The 21,958-nt window shown below is 57.2% G+C and overlaps 1 protein-coding gene across 2 annotated transcripts in view; it reads left to right on the top strand.

The window, feature by feature from the left end:
• The window catches only part of CACNA1B (calcium voltage-gated channel subunit alpha1 B), a 186,213-nt gene that overhangs the window by 138,023 nt on the left and 26,232 nt on the right, over positions 1–21,958 (top strand). For both annotated transcript variants that reach the window (XM_045563173.1, XM_045563174.1), the window contains exons 32-36: positions 9,601–9,606; positions 13,032–13,148; positions 13,476–13,541; positions 15,682–15,773; positions 18,347–18,491. In XM_045563173.1, coding sequence (XP_045419129.1) covers positions 9,601–9,606; positions 13,032–13,148; positions 13,476–13,541; positions 15,682–15,773; positions 18,347–18,491 — 426 coding nt within the window. The remainder of the gene's footprint in view (positions 1–9,600; positions 9,607–13,031; positions 13,149–13,475; positions 13,542–15,681; positions 15,774–18,346; positions 18,492–21,958) is intronic.

Below are 21,958 nucleotides of genomic sequence, written 5' to 3'. Positions count from 1 at the left end.
CTTGACGTGTGGCACCCCAAGCCCATGGGGCACGTCACCACGCTGGCACCTTATCTGTGCCTTTCAGCGTCGTGTCAGGCCAGCACCCCTGAGTGACTGTGATGTGCCAGTGGACCCTGTGGTCACCGGCCACTCATGCTCCCCTTCGCTGGCTCCGGGCTGGTGTTGCAGGGAGTCGGTCCCTGTGGGCAGGTCGCTGGTGCTGGGCCCCGGACACCCGCACAGGCCAGCGCGCCGCACCTGGAGAGGCAGAGCCACACCTGGGGCCCAGTTGGGACTGATCACTGCCCTTTCCCGGCAAAGATGTTCCAGTCCCACCAAGTGGGTAGGTGACGCCTCAAGGCGTGGTAGCCTGTGGAGACCTGGTGTCGGGTCATTGGTGGCCACGGCGAGATCAGGCTTACGTGGAGGTTCTCAGCTGTCACGGCCACTACGTTCGTGGCCTGCTGTGTGGACACTGGGCTGTAAGGACAGAACCTGGCTGGCACCTGCGGGTTGGCTCATCCCGAGCCTCGCAGCCGTGCCGCTCGCTGGTGGGCATTAGTGTGCTCACGGGGGTCTGACGCTGTGCGTTCCCAAGGCCCCGTGTGGCTCCTGCCCAGACCGTGTTCCCTGCAGAGCTCTGGCCAGACTCTGGCCCCGCCTGGTCCTGCCGCCCTCGGCACGGGCAGCCCGTTTCTCCACACGGTGTCCGGCTGGCGCCCCGCCCAGAGCTCCGCCTCGCCACTGCTTCGGGCCGTCCCTGCGCGGGGCTCCAGTGAGGCCTGTGCCCGCGCCCTGAGGCAGCCCACGCACAAACCAGGTTCGGGTTTTTCCTCCGAGTGGTAGGGGACCCCCCACGCGGTGACGGCGGGGGCGAGCGGAGGAAGCCACTGGCACAGCTGAGGCGCGCGTCAGGAGGGACTGGGCCGCTGCTGTGTGCGGAGCCCCCTCACGTGCTGGGCTCGGTCCTAGAGGTGCCGCTTCCGTGCTCACCGGGCTTGTGGTGACAGCACCACTGTGGGGAGAGGCTTCGACGTCACGGACACTGATGTCTTGCGATGACACTCGGGTGCCAGCAGGTGGGAGTGGCCCCTCTCGGTGGTGGTTCTCCTCCGTAGAAGGCAGGGCTGGCTCTATAATGCCGATGTCTGCACTGGCCTTTCCACAGGTGCCTTTTAGCGGCTTCGCACGGTGTCTGTATCTCCCACATAAACTCCTGGCCCCGTGGGGGCTGCCGGGCCACGGGCACCACAGCAGGGGTCTGCTAGGGAGCCCCTCTTGCACTGAAACCTCCCAAACTGGGCAACTTTGTGAGCCACAGCAAGATTTCCTAGGTGGTATATGCTGTCTCCAAAGCCCAAGGAAGCCTGTCAGCAGGGGGAGTGTGAGGGGCAGTCACTACCCTGTCTCTTTCCTTTGAGCCCGAGTCCTGGCACAGCCCCGACCACTGGACTCCGAAAACCTTCACTGACGTGCAAGGCCCGGGAGTCTCTGGTTTATTACCTGTGCCCTGGAGCACGTGTGACCTCTCAGGGCATCTGAGCGAAGTGACATGCCATCCATACAGCGGCCCAGCATGGTGTTCCGGAGAACACCGGGTGATCTGAGTCCCGCTGGACATGTCGGGACGCAGGGCGGGACCGTGAGTGTCTGCCGGGACGCAGGGCGGGACCGTGAGTGTCTGCCGGGACGCGGGGCGGGACCGTGAGTGTCTGTCGGGATGCAGGGCGGGACCGTGAATGTCTGTGCTGCGTGCAGACTGCTTCTGACCCCCTCAGCAGTGAGCACTGAAAGGTGGTGGTCACCGGGTCAGGGGCTGAGCTCCAGGTGCCGCAGGCTGAGAGATCTGTTCTCACGATGCCAAATCTCCCACAGCACCAGACTCCGAAGCTCGGCTTGTTTGGGGCAGTCCCCTGTTACCCGTCATGGTCCGGTTTTCTTGCACCAGTCATCCTGGAGAGTAAATGGGGGTGCTCTGGGGCCCAGCACCCCCATGTCCGTCGGGTCCTTGACGTGGCACCAACCTCCCATTCTGCACAGGACACAGTGCTGATGGACTGTTTTGGCCGGGGGGTGTCAGCGTCAGGACTTCTTGCACTTGGTCTTTCCTGTCATTGCGTCCTTTAACCCACACGTCCTGGAGCCAGTGTGGCGTGTTATGCCAGTCACTGAGCATATCTGTCCCTGAATAAATCCTTGGGACTCGGCAGACGAACACCAGCTGTGTCTTTGGGCACCCTGGAGCCCCTGAGGTGGGCCTAGACCAGGGATTCGTCGTGACCCAGCCTCTGTATGCGTCGCTATAACACGGGCCACGATGGGATGTGAGGCCCCGGCGTCAGGGCTAGCTTGGACCTTGTATCCAGCAGCCTTCGGAATATCCAGGGATTCTTCTTTCTCTAGTGTACGGTTTGTCAGATGAATTCGGTCTCTTTGGGGAGGAACAGGGAAAGTGACTGCTGCGTAGATTCCCTCTTGGTTGCAAGACCCTTCTGCAGCAGGGCCCAGCGTCTCTTTTAAGGTCTGTTCTCTGGGTCTGAAAACTGAGTCTGGTTGAGAAGCTGGGCAAGGGGTCGTGTTTGTCTGTCGCAGTGGCCAGCGTCAGATGCACTCATGTATCCGCGTGGGCGTACGTGGCTGCGTCCTTGCTGGCTGCCCCTCCACCTCGCCCCGGGAAAGCCGCGTTCTGCCGGCTCCAGGCTCTTGCCTGCCACTCTGGCCTTGCTGCCTGTCAGCGCCTGCCGGCGGAGGCTCCTCCCGCCCACTCCTCCCTGACCCCAGTGATGCCACCGCCCTCCTCCAGGAAGCCTCCGTGGTGCTGTCGTCTTGGAGGGCCCCGTGGCTGGTGGGGACGTGATCTCACATGAGGACCCTTTCTCCTTTCTAGCGTGTTCACCCTCTTGAGTCTTTTGACCCGAACTCCACGTGTGCCAGGCAGTCTCTGGCACCCCCTCGTCTGACGTGGGCCGTGGTTCTTTCAAAGCTCTGGGAGCCGCCATCCCAGCAGCCTGGCGGGGCTGGTCCAGGTGCCCTTGCCGGGGCGTGGAATCCTGAGTTGTGGGAGAATGCTCCCAATGTAAAAAGAGTTCTCCTTTATCCTGCCTGCACCCCGCCTCCTCGCCCGGCCCCTCCCGGCACACGCCCAGGCTCAGCCGCCTTGTTCCTGCCGGGTGTCCTCGTCACAGCCTGCAGCCCCTTTGCTGAGAGGCCGTTTTTCTCACTCAGCAGGGCTGCTGCTTCCCCAGTCAGGCCACATGGAAACCCGATTACTGGTCCGGTGGCCAGGAGGGCGCTGGGATGGGGCTCGCGGGCAGCTGCCCTCCTGCAGGCACCCAGGGGGCCGAGACTGTTGCAGCCGTTCAGGCCACAGTGAGACCTTCCGTGGGCCCAGGAGGTTCGGCGGGATGGGGAGCTCTGAGTTCCGTGTTTGGGGCCCCCGCTGGTGTGCCGTCTCCTTCTGCATCAGGGTGCTGACCCCGCCGTGAGAGGGCTTGCTGACCCTCTGTAGCCTTGCGCCTGCCCTCGAGTCCCGGCTGCTCCTGCAGCACAGTCCGCAACATGCACCACGTCCGTGCTGCACTGGAGCTGCTAGCTGCCAGTGTGCACTTATACTTTGTATTTTCAGAGCAATTGGCGGCACCTAGCCAAGGCCCACTAGCTCCACAGTCCTACCATGGCCGTCCCTGTATCCTGTGCGTGTCAGTGAAGTTGTGCAGTGTCATCATGGCACCCCTGTCTAGCCCCATAGACAGTCACTAAGATAAGGGAATCGGTAGTTTTAATGCTACCGTGTGCAGTGAATTCGTATCACCCCACTCGCCCCCACAGAGGAGAGTCTGGCCAGTGAGCCACCCCCAGGCCCTGTCCTGAGGGTCAGCGTCCAAGGAACCCCCTCTGGTGCCGGCTGTCTAAGGACCAGCACCCGTGATGCAAGTGTGATTTGTCAGGAGGTGTTTGCAGGAACTGTGAGGCGGCAGCTGCGTAAGGAAGGGGGCGTCGTTTGGCTCCATCCTGCAGGGGGTCTGGGGGCAGCGTGGGTGCCATAGGCGAGCTGTGCACATCCCCCGCAGCCCGTGGGGTCCCCGCAGCCCGTGGGGGTCCCCGCAGCAGGAGACACGTGCTGTGGTGAAAGCGTGTGCAGAGGTCAGAGGGAGAGTGGCTGCAACACTGCCGATGCTTGCTGTACTTTTGAGGAAAGACACTTCTGAATAAGTCATGGGTAAAAAATGAAATAATGGAAATTAGAAAATACATCGAACTGAAAAATAATGAAAATACTGTGCATTGAAACTCATGGGATACAGCTAAATCAGTATCTGGAAAGAAATTTACAGCCTTAAGTACTTACATTAGAAAAAGCACAAAGTGTGAAAATGAATGCGTTAAGCATCTAACAAGTTAGAAAAAGAACATTAGAATAAACTGAATGACAGGAAGAAAACATAGAGTAGAAATTGTGAAAAGTAAAAACAAAGACACGGGAGAATTGATAAAGTCTAAACTTGTTTCTTTAAAGACTTAAAAATTGACAAACCTCTGGCCAGATTAAACAAAGAGGGAAAAAGTCCAAATAAACACTATAAGGCGCGGGAAAGACACAGAAGAGATTAAGAACTGGCCGCATGTTTTGAACAGCTTATGCCAAGACATTGGGAAACTTAGATGAATGGATAAATTATTAGAAAAATATGAAAGACCAAATCTGACAGAAGAGATAAAAACCCTCAGTAGTTCTTATTAAAGCACGAAAGGGCCAGGTGTGGTGGCTCACGCCTGTAATCCTGGCACTTTGGGAAGCTGAGGTGGGAGGATCACTTGAGCTCAGGGGTTCAAGACCAGCTTGGGCAACACAGCAAGACCCCATCTCTACAAAAAATTTTTTTAAAAACAATTAGCTATGTGTGGTGGTGTGGGCCTGTAATCCCAGAGACCTGGGAGGCTGAGATGGAGAATCGTTAAGCCCAGGTGTTTGAGGCTGTAGTGAGCTATCATCACAGCACTGCACTCCAGCCCGGGCGACAGAGCAAGACCTTATCTCTGTGGGGGAAAAATGCACTAAAGAAGTTGAGTCAATAAACAATATTCCCACAAAGAAAACACCAGATTCTAATGGTCTTGTACATTAGTTTTCTACCTAAAATACAAGGAAAGATCTTCCTAAACTTAAATTCTTCTGGAGAATAAAAAAGAATGAACATTCTCTAACTAATTAGGCTGGTATAATCTTGGCACCAAAACTTTTAAAAAGAATATGAGAAAGGAAGATCATAATCCACACTCGTTAATGAGTGATGCAAAACTGTGAACAATCTATAAGCAAATCAAGTCCAACAGTGCACAGAAAATAGAAGATTTATTTCAGGAATGCAAGATTCAACATCAGAAAATCTATTACTGCAATTTACGTTAACAGAATACAGGAGAATATTGATGTGACCACCTCACGGATGCAGGGAAGACATTCAATAAAATTCAAATTTTATTCATGGTGAAAGTCACTAGCAACCTAGGAATTACTAACTTGATAAAGAGTATCTACAAAACAAATCCTGTGCAAGCATCATGTATCATGGTACAATTTAGAAAGAATTCCCTTTAAAATTAGCAAAAGACAATGATTCTTCTTAACAGTACTTATTTTCAGCATTGAACTTCGGGGCCTAGCCAGTTCAAGAAATAGAATTTCATTTCACGAGGGCAGAGGTTTTGTCTGTTTTGTTTCCTGCTGTATTCCCAGAGCTTAGAACAGTGCCTGTCAGACACTGGTGGGCATTCAGTGAGTACTTACTGAATTAAGACAAGATAAATACAATATGTCAGGATTAGGAAAGAAATAAGAAAAACCGTCATTATACACAGATAACATTATTATGTATGCATGAAACCTAGAATAATCTAAGGCTAATTAGAGTGTTTAGCAAGATTGCTGAATATAAGAGTACTCAAGCAAGCCAATTGCATTTATTTACAATGTCGGCAATCCTGACAATAAACCTAACAAAATCTGTGTACAAGATCTTTATGTAAAAAGTTACTGAACTGTATTGAAAGACATTAAAGAAGACAAATAAATGGAGTTACGTATCATGTTACTTAGTGTCAGTTTCATAGAATTATTGATTTCCCCTAAATTGATCTGCAGATTCAATGCAATCCCAATAACAGTACCAGTGTTCTTGTTTATTTGTTTTGGAACTTTACGAGCTGCTTGTGAGTTTGTAAGAAAGAGCAAAGACCCCAGGGGTCAAGATTACTTAAGGAGGTGGCTGAGATGTGGCCGGGTGGCGTGGGAGGGAGGCCGTGGGAGGGAGGCCGTTCCTGCCAACGATAAGATTCATTACGAAGCTGTGATAATTACGACCTTGCGGTGCTGGCCCGGGAGTAGCTGCGGAAGCGTCCAGGGGATAGAAACAAGACTCGCGTGTGTGTAGAGATTGGGTGTGGTTTGGTGGGGAGACAGTTTAGTGACTCAACAATCGGTGTGGGTGTTAATTGAAGATCAATGTGGAGAAAACCAGAAATTGGATCTTGGTCCGCACCATTCACAAAAGAAATCTATTTCAGATGGATGAATGATGGAAAGAGGCAAAACTTTAAAACTCTTAGAAGAAAGTACAGGAGGTTTTCTTTAGGACCTTGGGGCTGATTTGTTAAGTAAAATAAAGCACCAGCCATGACTGGAAAAAAAATCTAGAAAGTTAGGAGTTTCTGTTGGTCATGGCTGCACTGTGCCTGCCTGTGAGGGGTGACCGGGGGGCACGTGGCTGACCAGGGTGAGCAAGGGCTGATGTCGCGGCCGAGGGCCGAGGGCGGGGGTGTGCACAGAAGGTCTTGCAGTCGAAGTTCGACTCCGGCTTTTATTTTGAGTGAGATAGGAGGGTTTGTCGGGTTTTGTGAAGAGGGGTGACGTGGTCCGGCTGCTCTGCTGGGAACACGGTACGGGGCCCAGACGAGGCATTCGGACCCTTCCGGACCCTCTTCTTCAGGGGTTTTCAGAAGCAGCCCCTGGGACAAGAATTCGGTGCAAGTCATTTGCAGGGCAGTCCCGGAAACACGAGGGGCACAGATGCAGGGAGTCTGCCAGCGAAAGGTGTGTTTTCCACGGGGCTCGGTCCTCCCGAGGGACTCTGAGCCGGCGTGGGATGTGCGCCTCAGTTACCCGCCAAGTGGCAGGGAGCCGGGGTTGACCTCTGGCACATCCGGCCTGGCCTGGGAAAGGCCTCGGGAACAGAGGGGGACGCCGGCAGTGGGGTGCTGGACGCTGGAGCGAGGCCCGAGGGACGTGGGTGTCACAGGGCGTGGCCACCACCCCGGGACTGGTGAGAAGCTGCCATGTTCCGGGTGTGGTTTGAAGGCAGCTGCTGACAGGCTGCACGTGGGCATAAGAGCCGGGGCAGGAACGGTGTGGCCCCGCGTGGCCTGAGCACGTGGACCACCACAGACGCAAACAGGGGCAGAGCGCAGTGGGGCAGGTTTGCTGGAGGAGGTCAGGAAGCCATGTGACACGTGACGTCTGCGTGGCCCATTAGACTTCGCAGAGGAACTGCAGGTCAGGCAGTCGGACAGGTGGCCTGGAGCAGGAGGAGAGGCCCGGGCCAGGGACGTCGGGTTGGGGACGATGAGCACAGGAGAGAGGTCAGGTCCGTGAGCCTGGGTGAGGCTGGGGAGGGACACGCCGCTGCTTGGGGACGGAGGGCTGAGTGGAGTCGGCAGAAGGGGCTGGAGGTACAGGTCCTGGGGGTGTCCGCACGGAAGACCCCAGATGCATTTTCACACGGACGTTTATGGGAGCAGCCTCCCTGGTAGCAGGTGCCTGTTAGCAGTGGCCGGGCCGGCTGTGAGGTGTACTGATGCGGGGAAGGTGCATGAACGACACGGCACTGAGCTCCCCACGGCAGGGACATGGCTCTGAGGGTGTTAGCACGCGAGCCCCCCTTTCCGACCACGTCAGCGTGGATGCTGCTCAAGCCGCTCACCGTCAGAGCACCAGTGTGCGCAAGTCCAGACACCTACGTGCAGCCGGACCCCAGTACAGGCCAACAGCAGGCAAGCACGCAACGCGTTTGGAGAGTTTTTGGCAAAACTAAAAGACAAGTGATCGTTAACAAGAAACAGACGGGGGGAGACATCCTCAGGAGGGGCTTCAGAAGTGACGGTGACGTCCTGTTTATTAAGCGGGGTGATGAATGTGTGGATATTTATCTTTTGTCAAAACATTTATATTCTTATTGATGTGGTAAGTTTTATGGCTTTACAAAGTGAATGGTTTCACTTGCGCCCAGGAGGTGGAGGCTGCAGTGAGCTACGGTGACGCCGCTGCACTCCAGCCAGCAAGAGCCAGACCCAGTCTCAGTTTAAAACAAAGAAAAAAAGTTAATGATATGAGTAATCCAGGCAAGAAAGCCAAAACCTGCCATTTAAACATAAAAACTGAGATTGTTTTGTTCTGCCAGCCCTTGGTGGCGTGGAAGGAACTTCCTGGGTGGCTGCTGCTCCGCTGTGCCCATGTCGCCCAAGGCTCTGTGGCTGCGTTTCTGATTCCCAGGCCGCCTCCTTGGAGACAAATCTTTACTCACCCAGATAAAGTGACCCCAATGTTGAGCTCCCTCCGCAAGGACACAGCTCCGGGGGGCCCTGCACCCCCTTTCCAAGGGAGGGGCCCAGGCTCCGGGCACGGAGAGGGCGTCGAGAAGAGGCTGCGGGTGGGGGTGCCCGACTCACATCGGGTGTGGGGGGAGCAGATGCCCAGCCCAAGAGGCCCCGCGGGGGACGGAGCCTCCTGCAGAGCAGCAGCTGAAGTGACCCAGCGTCCTTCCCCCAGCTGCTGCTCAGCCAGGGCCGGGGCTGCCTGTGGCTGTGTCACACAGCCACCGTCAGCCCCCGATGCCCAGCAGGGGTGGCGGGACGGAGAAGCTGCTGGTTTGAGAGCTCAGCTGTTCCCCGTCACCCCTTGCTCTTGGAGCTGGAGTCCTCTTCCTGTCCTGCCTGGAGGAGAACAGACCAAGGGAAGCCATCGTGGAGATGGGTGGTCTCTTGTTTGTTTGTGTGTTTGTTTGCGTTTCATCTGGAGCCACTTCATATGTTTACTTTGTGAATGCACTTTTTTTCCTTAGGCAAAAATATGAGTGTCAGTTCCCATCCCCAACTTAAGAATCAAAATAGAGTCTTAGCAAGGGCACCCCGAGAGAAGGTTCCGCACACATGAAACTGACATTGATTTCTTTGCCTGGAAATAAACAAATAAGTGTCTGTGCGTCATCTCTGGATTTGCATCACAACAAGAATGCAAACGAATGCCGCCCTGTCTGCATAACCTACAGATTTCAAAACGTGTTTTGATTTGATACGTTTTAAGAAAAATATGCAGTTTGCTAAAATCCTAAAATTTTCTAGTTAAGTATTCAGAGTTTGAGTTTTTGCTTGTGTTGATGACTCATTTTCTCTTTTGTTTTCTGTTTTTGTTCTTGATTCACCTTCACCTACCTGCTGACTCACGCCATCCAACCAACATACAATGCGAAACCCATGTCTCCGTCTGTATGTTGTGCGCCTGCTGCTCAAACCACCCCAACCTGTAAATAACACGCAAATGTCCCTCCATGAAAACATCACATATAGGAAACGGTTGGTTTCGTGACTTTAAACAGTTCTTAAAGCCCCTCACTGTGCTTGCTCTGCTCCCTGCCCTGTTCCCGGGGACTCTGACCCCTTGACCCCTGCCCTCTGAGGCGTGCGGTTGGATTCGGCGGCACCCCTCACCTCTGGCCTCCTGTGCACTCTCCCCAGCTCCAGGGGTCCGCAGGGGCCTCGGGGGGCCTCCCAGGAGCTGTCGGACCCTGGCATCTGGCCAAGGCGGGAGGTCGGGGTATCTGGAGTGGGTGCTGGGTAGGTGCCTGCGGGACTGGCCCAGACTTGGGGGATTTTGCAGGATGTGAGTTTGGTCCCGATGCCCGTGAGCCGTGGTTTCTGGGGCACCACCATCCCCCTTCTGCCCACCTCATGCCAGCAGACGAGGATGGTTCGGCTTCCCTGGGTGGGGTCTGTGGGTGCCTGGTAGCATCCGTCCTGGACAGACCCGTCCTCAGGGCCCAGGCCTGCAGCACAGGCTCGGAGGAGGGTGTAGAGATTTTGTCTTCGTGATTCAGAAGGGTCTTGTAGGGCCTGAGTGGAAGGAAGGGCTCTGTCCCGGGAAGCGACAGCCCAGGCCCCCCCCCCTTCTCGCACCGTGGACTTGCGTCAGCCCCCGGGCGGCTGCTCCTGCAGAGTGCGGGTGCCCCGGGCCTCCTTCCAGATCTGGGAAGTTTGGGAAGGAGCAGAGGTGTTTGGCAGCAGCCTCCACCTCGGCTGAGACTGTGGAAATTTATCTAAAGTAGCAGATGGTTGAGATTCCTTTAGCTGAAAGGGGATGTTTGTGACACAGGGCCCCACCCCTGGAGCAGAGGAGGTTGAGTTTGAGAGAAAGCCATGTGTCCCTGCAGCAGTGCCCGGGGACGCCAGCCAGGCCTCTGCACAGCCACCTGTGGGAGAGCCCGTCCCCGCCTGGGCTGCCCGTCCTGTGTCTCACAGCACACGTGGCCACCTGGGCATCACGCGTGTGTCTGTGCACACTTTCCTTTCCTTAGTCGCCAGCCCCCGTTAGAGGGAAAGAGCAGAGAGCAGCGTGTTCACGGAGCCTGGACCTTGTCCCCGCCAGCTTGGTGCGTGGCCGGCGTCCGTGGTCTGGGCCGCGGCTCAGCTGGCGCCCAGGACGAGCCCTCGCTCTCCTGTGGGTCTGGCCGGAGGCTGAGGTGGGCTTGGATGCAGGGTCTGGGGGCAGCTGGGCACCTTCTCCGTTATCCTCGCCACCTGGGTATGGGTGTCCCTAACGTCTCTATTTCGTGGATGAGAAAGCTGAGGAGAAAGTTAGGGACCATTGTGCCCCCCGAGAGTCAACAGCCACACCGAGGGGCAAGACGATCGGCTTTGGGATGCTCCAGACCTTTCCTGACTCAGGTGGCAGCAAGGCAGGGCCTGGCCTTGAAGCGGGGTAGCTGCCCCTGGTGCCTCAGAAACCACGGACTCCAGGAGGCCGGGCTGGGCCACGTCCACCTCCAGGAGTGGCCGAGGCCAGAGGTGACAGTGCCGTTGCCCAGCCGCAGCTGGCCGGCATGTGTCGGCTACCCCTGCTGGCCTGCATGTGCTTGGCATGGTGCCTGCCGCCACGCTGTGCTTGGGCATCTCTGGCTGTCGCCACCATCTGTCTTCACAGCTCTGTAGGGCCGCCTGTCGGTCGCTACCCCCGCCCTCTCCTGAGCGCCCACTGGAGCCCCAGAGAGAAGCCAGGGGTGGGGGGGCCTGGGTCTCAGAGCCGGGAATGGCTGTGGCCAGGTTCTGCCCTCCTGCGTCAGGCAGTCTGGGTGAACTCACTCTGCACTCGCCTTTTCGCCTGCCCTGTTGCTTTCCGGCCCTGCTTTCTCATCTGGGCACTTTATTCCCCCTGAGTATACCTGGCTCGGAGCTGGGCAGGTGCCGTGTGTCCCAGTCCCTGCCCCTCCAGACCCGCTGGGCAGGTGGTTTCAAAGTGGGAGCCCCCAGCCCCCAGCTCTGCCTTGCTGCCTCGTGTAAGGACGTCCTGAGACTGAGGCAGCGTCCCCTCCCACCCTGTGCCCACGGCTCGGCTGTGGGTCCGCCACGCCCAGAGTGGTGAGTGGGTCGTCCTTGGCATGTTGTCCACCACTGAGGCTTCCTTTCCTGGGCACACCGGGTTAGGGGTGCAGGCACTCCTGCGTAGCCTTTGGGGTCTCAGCCGGAAGGTCTGCGTCTGCCTTTCTCCTGATTCGGACCACAGTCGGCCCTCCTCGTGCCCGCCGACCCCTCCAGGTGTGGCTCCCAGCAGTTCTGCTCCCACGGCTCCAGCGTCCTGCCTGAGAGCCCGTCCATGCAAGGTCCAGAGTCTGGCCATCCTGGTGGGAACCAAAGAAACTTGCCCTGAGAGCGGGGCGCAGACAAGGCAGGGGTGTCCCTGGAAGTCAGAGTGAGGCCCCCCCGCTCCTGCATTTTGGGCGAGACGCTGGCCCCAGGGAGTCGGACACCCCCTCTGCCCAGGCTCCCCCCGCCCCGAGCTTGCACCCGCCCTCCTGCTGTCTCATTCCACATCCGTGTTCTCCTCTCTCTGTCTGATGGCTGAATCTGACAACATAAGCGTGTCTTGTCTGAGCCTGAGCTGCTTGCACATTTAAAAGTACCAAAATGGCAGGAGCTGCTGTCACACTGTGTGGGCTCCTGGTCTCTAAGTAGACAGAGGGCGGAGGGCCGCCTGGCCCACAGACACGCCCGTCTGTCCACGGACACACCCGCAGGGCCGTGCCTCTGTGGGCGGGGTGTGCCTGTGGTCCACGGTGGCAGCCTCACTCGCAGGCAGAGTGTGGAGTCTGGGTGTTTCCGGTGCGTTTGTGCTCGAGGGGCTGCACTAGATGTCCTGGCTCCCGAGTAGAGACCTGCCGGACTGAGGCTGCCGAGGTGGTGTCTGTGACCCTCGCCGCGAACAACCACATCCGCACCTTCCCAGACCTGTCTGCAAACGCCTGGGGCGGCCCGGAGGGAGCGTTTGCTCCTCTGCTGGGTCCTGGCTGGGGCCACAGGCAGTCAGGGGCTTCGCTGGCACGCCCAGGCCTGGGCGGGGGTCCCCGAGGGGTGTGTCCTGCAGAGGGTCTCTGTGGGAGGCCCAGCCACAAGTGGCCTCCTCCCAGCTCCACCTGGCAGCAGGGAGCTGCCGGGGAGAACTTTCCTCTCCGCCCCTCACTGCTGCTGGTGGGAAGGGTCTTAGAGCAAAGGGAGTTTTCTCTGATTTGCTGCATGAGACGTGACCTGCAAGGTCAAGCTTTACTGTTGGAAGGTTTTCTGGTGGCCGATTGCTGCTTAGACTGTGGAACAGAGACTTTTTCTTTTAAGCTCTCTTTTCAACCACTTTCTCTTCAGGGCCACGGGGGCTTGGGAAGAGGTTTTGGGGTGGGAGCAGCTTGCCTGGGGGTGATTTCCCGCGGTCAGAGGGCAACCCTCCTTCCCTGCAGAACAACTTCATCAACCTCAGCTTTCTCCGCCTCTTCCGCGCGGCGCGGCTCATCAAGCTGCTCCGCCAGGGCTACACCATCCGCATCCTGCTGTGGACCTTTGTCCAGTCCTTCAAGGTGAGGTGGGGCTGCTGGGGCGGGGGGTGGCGTCCCTGGTGCTGTCCCTCCTCTTCCTTTCCCTGCCCCCAGCCCCCTCGCGCTGGGGGTGGCTGGGAGGGAGCAGGCTGTGTCCGTCCCGTGGGGGCCTGCTGTCCCGTCACGGTCTAGAAAGACACGCGAGGTTACCCGTAGATTACCTTGTTAGTGCTCACAGGAACCCGGAGGTGGGTTTCATGATCCCAATTTACAGGTGGGAAAACTGGGGCGGTCGCTTGGTGGTCAGTGGGTGGAGCCGGGTCCGCTGAGGTCTGTGGCCCAGGGGCTGACGTGTCCGGGTCTCCGCAGGCCTTGCCCTACGTGTGTCTGCTCATCGCCATGCTCTTCTTCATCTATGCCATCATCGGGATGCAGGTGGGTGCTCGCCAGCGGGCCGGAGGGTGGACACGGGGCTCCCGTCCACTGGGCCAGGAGGGCCTGAGTCGTGGCTGTCACACTTAGTGGACCTTAACTATGAGCAAGATGCTGTTGTCGCATTAGTGAGCTGACTTCATCCTCAGAAAGATGAGGCTGGGCCACGTGCCCAGGGTCCTGCTGGTGAGGGGCAGCCCTGTGTCTGCTGCGTCTGTCCCGGGGGACCCACTGCCGTGCTCTTGGGCTGGGTGGCTGTTCAGGCTACGATGTCAGGGTGCCGGGGACGCGCTGGGCTGGGTGCCGGGCCAGGGGCTGGGGCCATGCTGGGCCGGGTGCTGGGGCTGCGCTGGGCTGGGTGCTGAGCTGGGTGCTGGGCCGGGTGCTGGGGCCACGCTGGGCCGGGTGCTGGGGCCATGCTGGGCTGGGTGCTGGGCCGGGTGCTGGGGCCACGCTGGGCCGGGTGCTGGGGCCACGCTGGGCTGGGTGCTGGGCCGGGTGCTGGGGCCATGCTGGGCCGGGTGCTGGGGCCATGCTGGGCCGGGTGCTGGGCCGGGTGCTGGGGCCATGCTGGGCCGGGTGCTGGGCCGGGTGCTGGGGCCATGCTGGGCCGGGTGCTGGGGCCATGCTGGGCTGGGTGCTGGGCTGGGTGCTGGGGCCAGGTGCTGGGGCCATGCTGGGCCGGGTGCTGGGCTGGGTGCTGGGCCGGGTGCTGGGGCCAGGTGCTGGGGCCATGCTGGGCCAGGTGCTGGGCCGGGTGCTGGGGCCATGCTGGGTTGGGTACTGGGCTGGGTGCTGGGCCGGGTGCTGGGGCCATGCTGGGCCAGGTGCTGGGCCGGGTGCTGGGGCCATGCTGGACTGGGTGCTGGGCCGGGTGCTGGGCCGGGTGCTGGGGCCATGCTGGGCCGGGTGCTGGGCCGGGTGCTGGGGTCATGCTGGGCCGGGTGCTGGGCCGGGTGCTGGGCTGGGTGCTGGGCCGGGTGCTGAGGCCACGCTGGGCCAGGGGCTGGGGCCATGCTGGGCCGGGTGCTGGGCCGGGTGCTGGGGCCATGCTGGGCCAGGTGCTGGGCCGGGTGCTGGGGCCATGCTGGGCTGGGTGCTGGGCCAGGTGCTGGGCCGGGTGCCGGCCCACGTGGTGGCGCGTGTTTGAGCACATCTGCTTCATGCCGCGTGGCCTGCAGAGTGGTGGCTGGTCAGTCTGGAGGCGTTTCTGAAGGACGCCCCGACCCTGGACGGGAGGTCACGTGCTGTTGAGGAAAACTGCCTGAGAGTGTGGGCAGGGTCCTGTCGCATCTTTGTGCTCGACAAATTTAGCTTGCATAATTTAGAGTTTCTTTATTTTGCCAAAGAGCACTTTGTCAGGTATTTGGGAAAAAACATTGAAACGGCGTCCAGCAGCGTCCTGGTTAAATCCTTGGCCTCTGACCACTTTCCGACGTTAAGGGTGGGAGACAGACCCAAATGGTAATTTGCAGTTGGCGGGTGGGGCCAGTGTCTCAAAGGTAGCTGAAAACTGCCTTTCTAACTCTGTTTAGGGATTGAAGAGTTCTCTTGTTTTACAGTTTGCTGAGCTCTGATGCTGTTTTAAATATGTATTGTTTCCTGCTTTGGTCTGTGCATGTGTAAGAGCATGCGTGCTGCTGACCTTTGTGGATGTGAGGCAGCTCATGAGTTTTAGGCTAAGTGCAGTTATTCACCCGTTTCTATTTCTCATGCTGAAAAAAATCAATTAAAATGGATTTGCACGGAAGTTTCAAAAGAAATTTTTCCGTGACCTATCAGGGCTGTGACCAGCATAATTACTGCTTTGGAATCATTGGTGAGAGAGGAAGCTTGAAACCGCTTCCTGTCTTACATGCAGCAGAGCTTAGCTGCAACTTGGCTCCGGGCCGCGTTCCTACCATCAGCAGTGGTTCGGACTTGTGCCTCTGGACAGGCTCAGAGGCAAAGCCGCACACGCCGAGCAGTGTGTTCAGTTACTGGGAGGCTGTCTACGCTTGGTGGGAGCTCTCCAGGGGAGGGCAGCCTCCTGTCCCTTGTAGGGTCCCTGTCGCTGCACACACACCCCCTCTTGCTCGGTCTGCCTGCCGCGGCTCCCAGAGACCCCGCGGTGCCAGCGTGCCCTTGCTCCTCTCCGTTTCAGGTATTTGGAAACATTGCCCTGGATGACGATACTAGCATCAACCGGCACAACAACTTCCAGACCTTTCTGCAAGCCTTGATGCTGCTGTTCAGGTGTGTTGCTGGTCAGCCCAGGCCGACATTCTCTCTTCCACCGGGGGCTCCTTCACTCAGGGTAGAGGAGTGTGGGTGCCAGCCCGTGGGGACATCCCCCTCCAACCGCGAAGTCGCACCGGCCTCCCCTCGGCGGGCCTTTCCAGTTCTCCTCTCTCTGCGTATCGTTTCCAAAGGGCTCTCGGTGCTTGCCCTGGGAGCAGGGCCAGGCTGGCCTCCGCGGCCTTGTCTCTGCTCCCTGGCGGCAGCTGAAGGGCTCCAGGGAGGCTGCAGTCTGGGAGGTCTGGGAGGACCGAAGGTGCCCAGCAGGGTCTCTCTTGACGTGCTGGCCTCAAACTCTCCACCCGGCTGCCTTATTGGTCGCAGAGATTGGTGGGATCAAGGACACAGGCTGCAGGGGGACAGAGTTTGTAGCTACTTGGTGGCCCAAGGATCCCAACTGGCCAGAACTGCTGGTCTGAACACACCTTTACCTGCTACCATCCTTCAGCTACTGGATGCAGCTGAGCCAAGCAGCAGGCAGACACTGGGGGGCCGGGGGGCCCATGGTCTAAGCTTTGGGCCCTCCAGAGCCCCCTTGCCAGGATGGGCAGCGCCAGCTGCTGTTCCCAGGCCTGGCGTACCCTTGCGGGCCAGGCCCCGCTGACCATCCTGGTTTGAGAGTGGCCTTGTGGGCAGAGGGGAGGGGTGACTGTGCATCTCTGCCTCCGAGTCTCCCTCGTTTTACCACACCTGCCCCCAGCACAGGAGAAAAGAGCTCGTTTAGGAATTCATGGTGGAGACATTTCATTGCCTTGAGGCTCCCTCTTGAGGCTTCACCACTTCTGTTCACGGATGCAAACTCGTCCAGCTGCTGCTAGGCCGCCCTGGGCCCCCGGCACAGCCTGCCCGTGTGCAGAGAGGCCCGGGGCCCCTCGCGGTCCTCTGCAGACAGGGCAGCTCGGACCCAGGCCTGCTCTGCCGAGCTGCCTGGAGAGAATTTTCTGACTCTTGCATAAGATGAGCACGCGGCCTCAGGCTTACACTTTTCCCAAATAGTGTTGTTTCTCTGGGCTTTAGCTGTTACATTAATTTTATTTCTTCATTTATTAATATTCTGCTTTGGGCCAGAAAGAATTTGAGGCAAACCTGTGAAGTCTGACGTAGTTTTAAGCCTTTGGTCTCACAGATTTCTGTTCCTCTCTGAGCTTTGTGTCCCATGGGAGCACCCTCAGTCAGGCCCGGCACAGGTGAAGCGGCTGCCTGGCAGGGCCTCTTCCCGGCCGTCGTCGGTGTGGAGTGGGCCCGGCTTCCGCCTGGGGCTGGCCAGGCATGGATGCACAGGTGGGGACCCAGAGCTCTGACCCAGCTGCACCCTGTAAACCTCTGGTGCTGGCTGTGTGTCCAGGAGCAAAGTCCAAGTAGGAGAGTGCCCCAGCTTGGCTGCCCAGGGCGAGGCATCCTCAGGGAGCAGTGGGGTTGGTGTGGCTGGAGTGGACTGAGCAGGGACCCAGGTAGGGAGTGAAGTCAGGGAAGGAGTGGCCTGCAGGTCGCACGGGGCTGTGGCATTCCTGTGAATTTTGACTTTTGTGGTGAGGAGGGGAGTCACTGAGGGTTTTCAGAGAAGCGACGTGACTGGACCTGTGTCTAGTGGACCCACTGGGCTTCCACGTAGGGTGGAGCAAGAAGATCAGTTAGGAGCTGTTGCACCTCCAGGAAGGTCACCATTGCTTGGCCCAGGGTGGTGAGAAGTGGTGAGTCTGGGTGTTTTTTGGAGGCGGATGAGCTGAGAAACAGGATGTGGAAAGAGAGGAGCGAGGATTCCAGTGCTTTTGGCCTGAGCAACAGGAGGGGCAGAGTCGCCATTTCTTGAAATGGAAAAGACGGGGACGGCACGTGTTTGGGAGGAGGTCAAGAGTCCACCTGGGGCCGGGCGCGGTGGCTCACGCCTGTCATCCTAGCACTCTGGGAGGCCGAGGCGGGTGGATTGCTTGAGGTCAGGAGTTTGAGACCAGCCTGAGCAAGAGCGAGACCCCGTCTCTACTAAAAATAGCAAGAAATTATATGGACAACTAAAAATATATACACAAAAAATTAGCGGGGCATGGTGGCGCATGCCTGTAGTCCCAGCTACTCGCGAGGCTGAGGCAGGAGGATCGCTTGAGCCCAGGAGTCTGAGGTTGCTGTGAGCGAGGCTGATGCCACAGCACTCTGGCCCGGGCAACAGAGTGAGACTCTGTCTCAAAAAAAAAAAAAAAAAAAAAAAAAAAAAAGAGTCCACCTGGGGCACATTGTGTCCACAAAGGAGAGCTCACTGTAGCAGATCATTCTCAGTAGCTGGTGCTTTCTCAGTGAACGACCAGTTTGGAAATCTAATGCCAGAGGGTTCTTTCGAAGCAACAGCCACCTGCTGCCCAGGCCTGGCACCTGTGGGGCTCCGTGGGAAGGAGCCCCGAACGGAGTGTGCTTGGCCCGGCTCTCCTCAGGACTGGGCTCCCCGACTCCCGGCTGGCTAGGGCCCTGGGTGAAGCGGGAGCCTCCCCTTCCCCGCCTTCCCCTGTGGGCTGGGCTCACGGCTCTGCCGTTGTCCCCAGGAGTGCCACAGGGGAAGCCTGGCACGAGATCATGCTGGATTGTCTCAGCAACCGGGCCTGTGACGAGCGGGCCAGCGCCAGTGAGTGCGGGAGCGACTTCGCCTACTTCTACTTCGTCTCCTTCATCTTCCTGTGCTCCTTCCTGGTGAGTCCCGGCCTCTGCGCCACGTCCACCCAGCCCAGTTCATGCTGGGGCCCCTCGTCTCCTGCACCGTGAACTGGTCCTGGGAGATAGTGGACCCGCAGCAACGAGCTCCCGTGGCCCCCGCCTCAGCTTCTGTGGTCGGGTTGACATCTCAGGGGCAGTTGTCCCTTAGTCTCGAGCTTGCAGGAAGACATCCCTGTGCTGGTAGGACATGAAGAGGCAGCACTCCAGCCCGCGTGCCTGGGGGAGAGCCCGGGAACGCAGCGGGGTCAGGTCGGAGCGGCAGGCAGGCCAGCTCCCAGGAGCGTGGATCTTATTCCAGGTCAGCGGAAGCCTCTGGAGCCTTTGAGCACAGCTGTGACATGGTGTTCCACAGCCTGACCTTGGCTCTGTGCAGATGGGGAGGAGGGGCCTGTGGAGTGAGTAGGAAGACGCTTGTGGGCAGCCGTGGCCTCGAGAAGGGGGAGGTCAGCGAATTAGCTGAGATTGGGCTGCGTTTTAAAGGGAGAGCTGATGTGATTGATGATTGGATATGGGCGTGAGGGAGGAGAGAAAAGCCATGTCCTGGGGTTTTGGGGTGATGGGATGAGTGGTTCTTCCTCTGAGATGGGAAGATTGGGGAGCTGCAGGCCTGAGTTTAGGTTGGGGATAGAGAGAATATAGATGCCTGGTAGAACTCTGGGCTGGAGATGTCAATGAGCTGTCACTGGTGCTTGGCGTATTTGTGGGGTGATGATGTTCTCCGGGACTCTGCTGTGCGAAGCGTAGCCCGGTGACCTGTGGCCTGAGCATCACCTGAGTGCTTGTTAGACATGCATCTCCCCGAGTTCCGCCCCCCCCCGGCTACTGTATCAGGATCTCTGGGAGATGGATCCAGCAGTCTTTGAGTTCTAACAAGCTCTCAAGGTGGTTCTGTGTGAGCTAAACTCTGAGGAACGCTGACATAGGGAAAGAGCGGGAATTGAGAGGAAGGCCAAACCTTCTGCCATGTGAGCGTCTGGGAGACAGGAAGGAGCAGTCAGTGAGGGGGTGGAGAACCAGGAGAGGGCAGTGCCCCCGAGCGAAGCGGAGAAATTACCTCCGGGGGGTGGGGTGGGATGGAGTCATCAACCATGTGCAATGTCACTGGAAGGGAAAGTGAGGTGACGACTGAGACCCCAGACTGGACTTGAAACCGTGGAGGCCGAGGGTGCGCTTGGCGAGCGCCGTCCGCACTGGCGTGGCGGGGAGCACAGCCCTGTCACAGTGAGTTCAAGGGGTGCTGAGTGGTGAGGGGCACAGCAGGGACACACAGCTGCTCCCAGCAGGGGCAGTGCAGAGGGGGGCACTCCAGAGTCACGGTCACAACTCTCGCTTGGGACCTGCCAGCCCCGTTGGTGCCTTTCTGTAGCCACATTTGCTCATCAATACCGTGGGTGCTGATGCAGATTATCCAGATTTGGGGTTTCCCAGACAAGTGCAAGGAAGGAGAGTGGGTGTCTGTAAGAGTGTGGTTATAGTGTTGCATGTGGGGTCAAAGCTGGGGACAGAGGGAGGTGGGGGCAGAGGGCGGTTGAGGGCAAGGCTGTTGGAGTAGAGGTTCTCACGAGGACAAGAGGTTTGGGGATGCAGGACTTGAGGAAGTGAGCTGGAAGGATAGGTGACGTGGGCAGAGTGGGCTGTGTGAAGTTAAGCCTTAGGAGGCATGGTGGTGACGTTACTGGCAGTCGTTGGTGACAGCCATGTGTAGTATGAGTCACAGGAACAAGGAGCTGAGCCGACAGTGGGAGAAGATTCGGGATTGGAATGGCCAGCAGTGGTGACCTGTCTCAGTGGGTCTTGAAAGCAACAAGATGGCAAGAGTAGAAGTGGAGGCAAAAATAGCCAGCCAGGTGCTCAGTATCTGTGGAAGGAGGGGAAGGTTAGTAGATGGCGTCAAAGGGCAGACTTTTAGAGGGTAGAGGGGGACATCCATCCTCTTAGCTATTCCAGATCCAGTGAGAGGAATTGGGGGTATTCAGGAAGATAGAGACATAGGGTTTCTGATGATGGAATGTGAGCTTTGGAGGGTGCAGTAGAGGTTGGGTTGGTTGACAGTGGTGTGCGCTTGAGACAGGTGAGCTTATGTGTAGAGAGAGAAATAAAGAAAAATCTACGGAACTGTGTGTCACTAGTTGCCAGAAACCAAGGAAGGGATTTGCATGTTGGGATCATCTCTGGATCCCTGGTCTCTCTCAGAAGACCCCTAGTGGGCAGCAAGGAGGGTGGACCTTTTAGAAAATCACTGTCCTGTGGGCAGCGGAGACATCGATCTCTCTACTGTCCACAGACGTCTGGTGCTGCAGGAGCCAGCCCCCCAGCCTGGCCTCACCACGCACCTGGCCGCAGCGATGGGGCTCCGCAGGAAGCCACGTTGTCACACCAGCCACAGGGCCAGCACTCCCTGGGTTTAGCTGTCATTCTTCTCCAGAGAAGTGGGTGTTTTGTGGCCACTGTCCTTTGTGTGTTGTCCCCATGTCCTCCCTCATGGCTCTCGACTGACCCTGGTGTCTTTTCCTTACCTGACGCAGAGAAGGGATCAGGGCTGGGAGCGCCTGCTGAGTGACTCACACTTAGAAACACCTGGGACTAGTTTGGTCTGACAAAAGCGAAGTGGCAAAAGTGGAATTATGATTTGGGGGTGGGTGGCAGGACTAAGTTAGGTGGGGATTTGGTTACCTTGGTTGGAATAGAGGGGCACTGATGGAGTAACAGGAGGTGAAGTTGGTGATGACAGCCTGCTGACAATTGCTGAGTCAGGCAGTCCTACGATGGTGTTATTATTATTGCAATGAAGAAATCACAGAGACAGGAAGTGTGGTTGCCAGGGGATGGGGGAGGGGGTGGAGAATTAGTGTTTAATGGGTACAGATTTTCAGTTTGGGAAGATGAAAAAAAGTTCTGGTGGTGGAGGGTGGTCATGGTTGCACAACAGTGTGAATATACTTAATGCCAGTGACTTCTACACTTAAAAATGACTAAAATGGTAAATTTTTTGTTATGTATATTTTGCCGCAGTAAAAAAAAAAAAGAATAAAAAAAGAGTTAATACTCAGACTCTTCCCAAAATATAGAATAGGAGGAAGCACTTCCTAGCACATTCTCTGAGGCCCTCGTTACCCTAATACTAAGGCCAAACATGTCACAATAAAAGAAAACTGCAGACTAATATCCCTTATGTATATTGATGCAAAAACTCTCAAGAAAATACTAGCAAATCAATTCCAAGGACACATTAAAAGGATTATACACCATAACCAAATGGAATTTATCCCAGGAATGCAAGGGTGGTTCAACATAAGAAAATTGATCAATGTAATACAGGCCATTAGTTGAATGAGGAAAAAAACCCCACTGTTTCAATAGATGGAGAAAAAACATTTAACAAAATTCAACACCCTTTCATGATTAAAAAAAAAAAAGCACACTTAGCAAACTAGGAATAGATG

The sequence above is a fragment of the Lemur catta genome, chromosome 10 (assembly GCF_020740605.2).
Source record: "Lemur catta isolate mLemCat1 chromosome 10, mLemCat1.pri, whole genome shotgun sequence".
NCBI classification, from domain to species: Eukaryota; Metazoa; Chordata; class Mammalia; order Primates; family Lemuridae; genus Lemur; species Lemur catta.
Note: the sequence above shows the minus strand (reverse complement) of the source record. Positions and strands in the feature narration are given on the sequence as shown.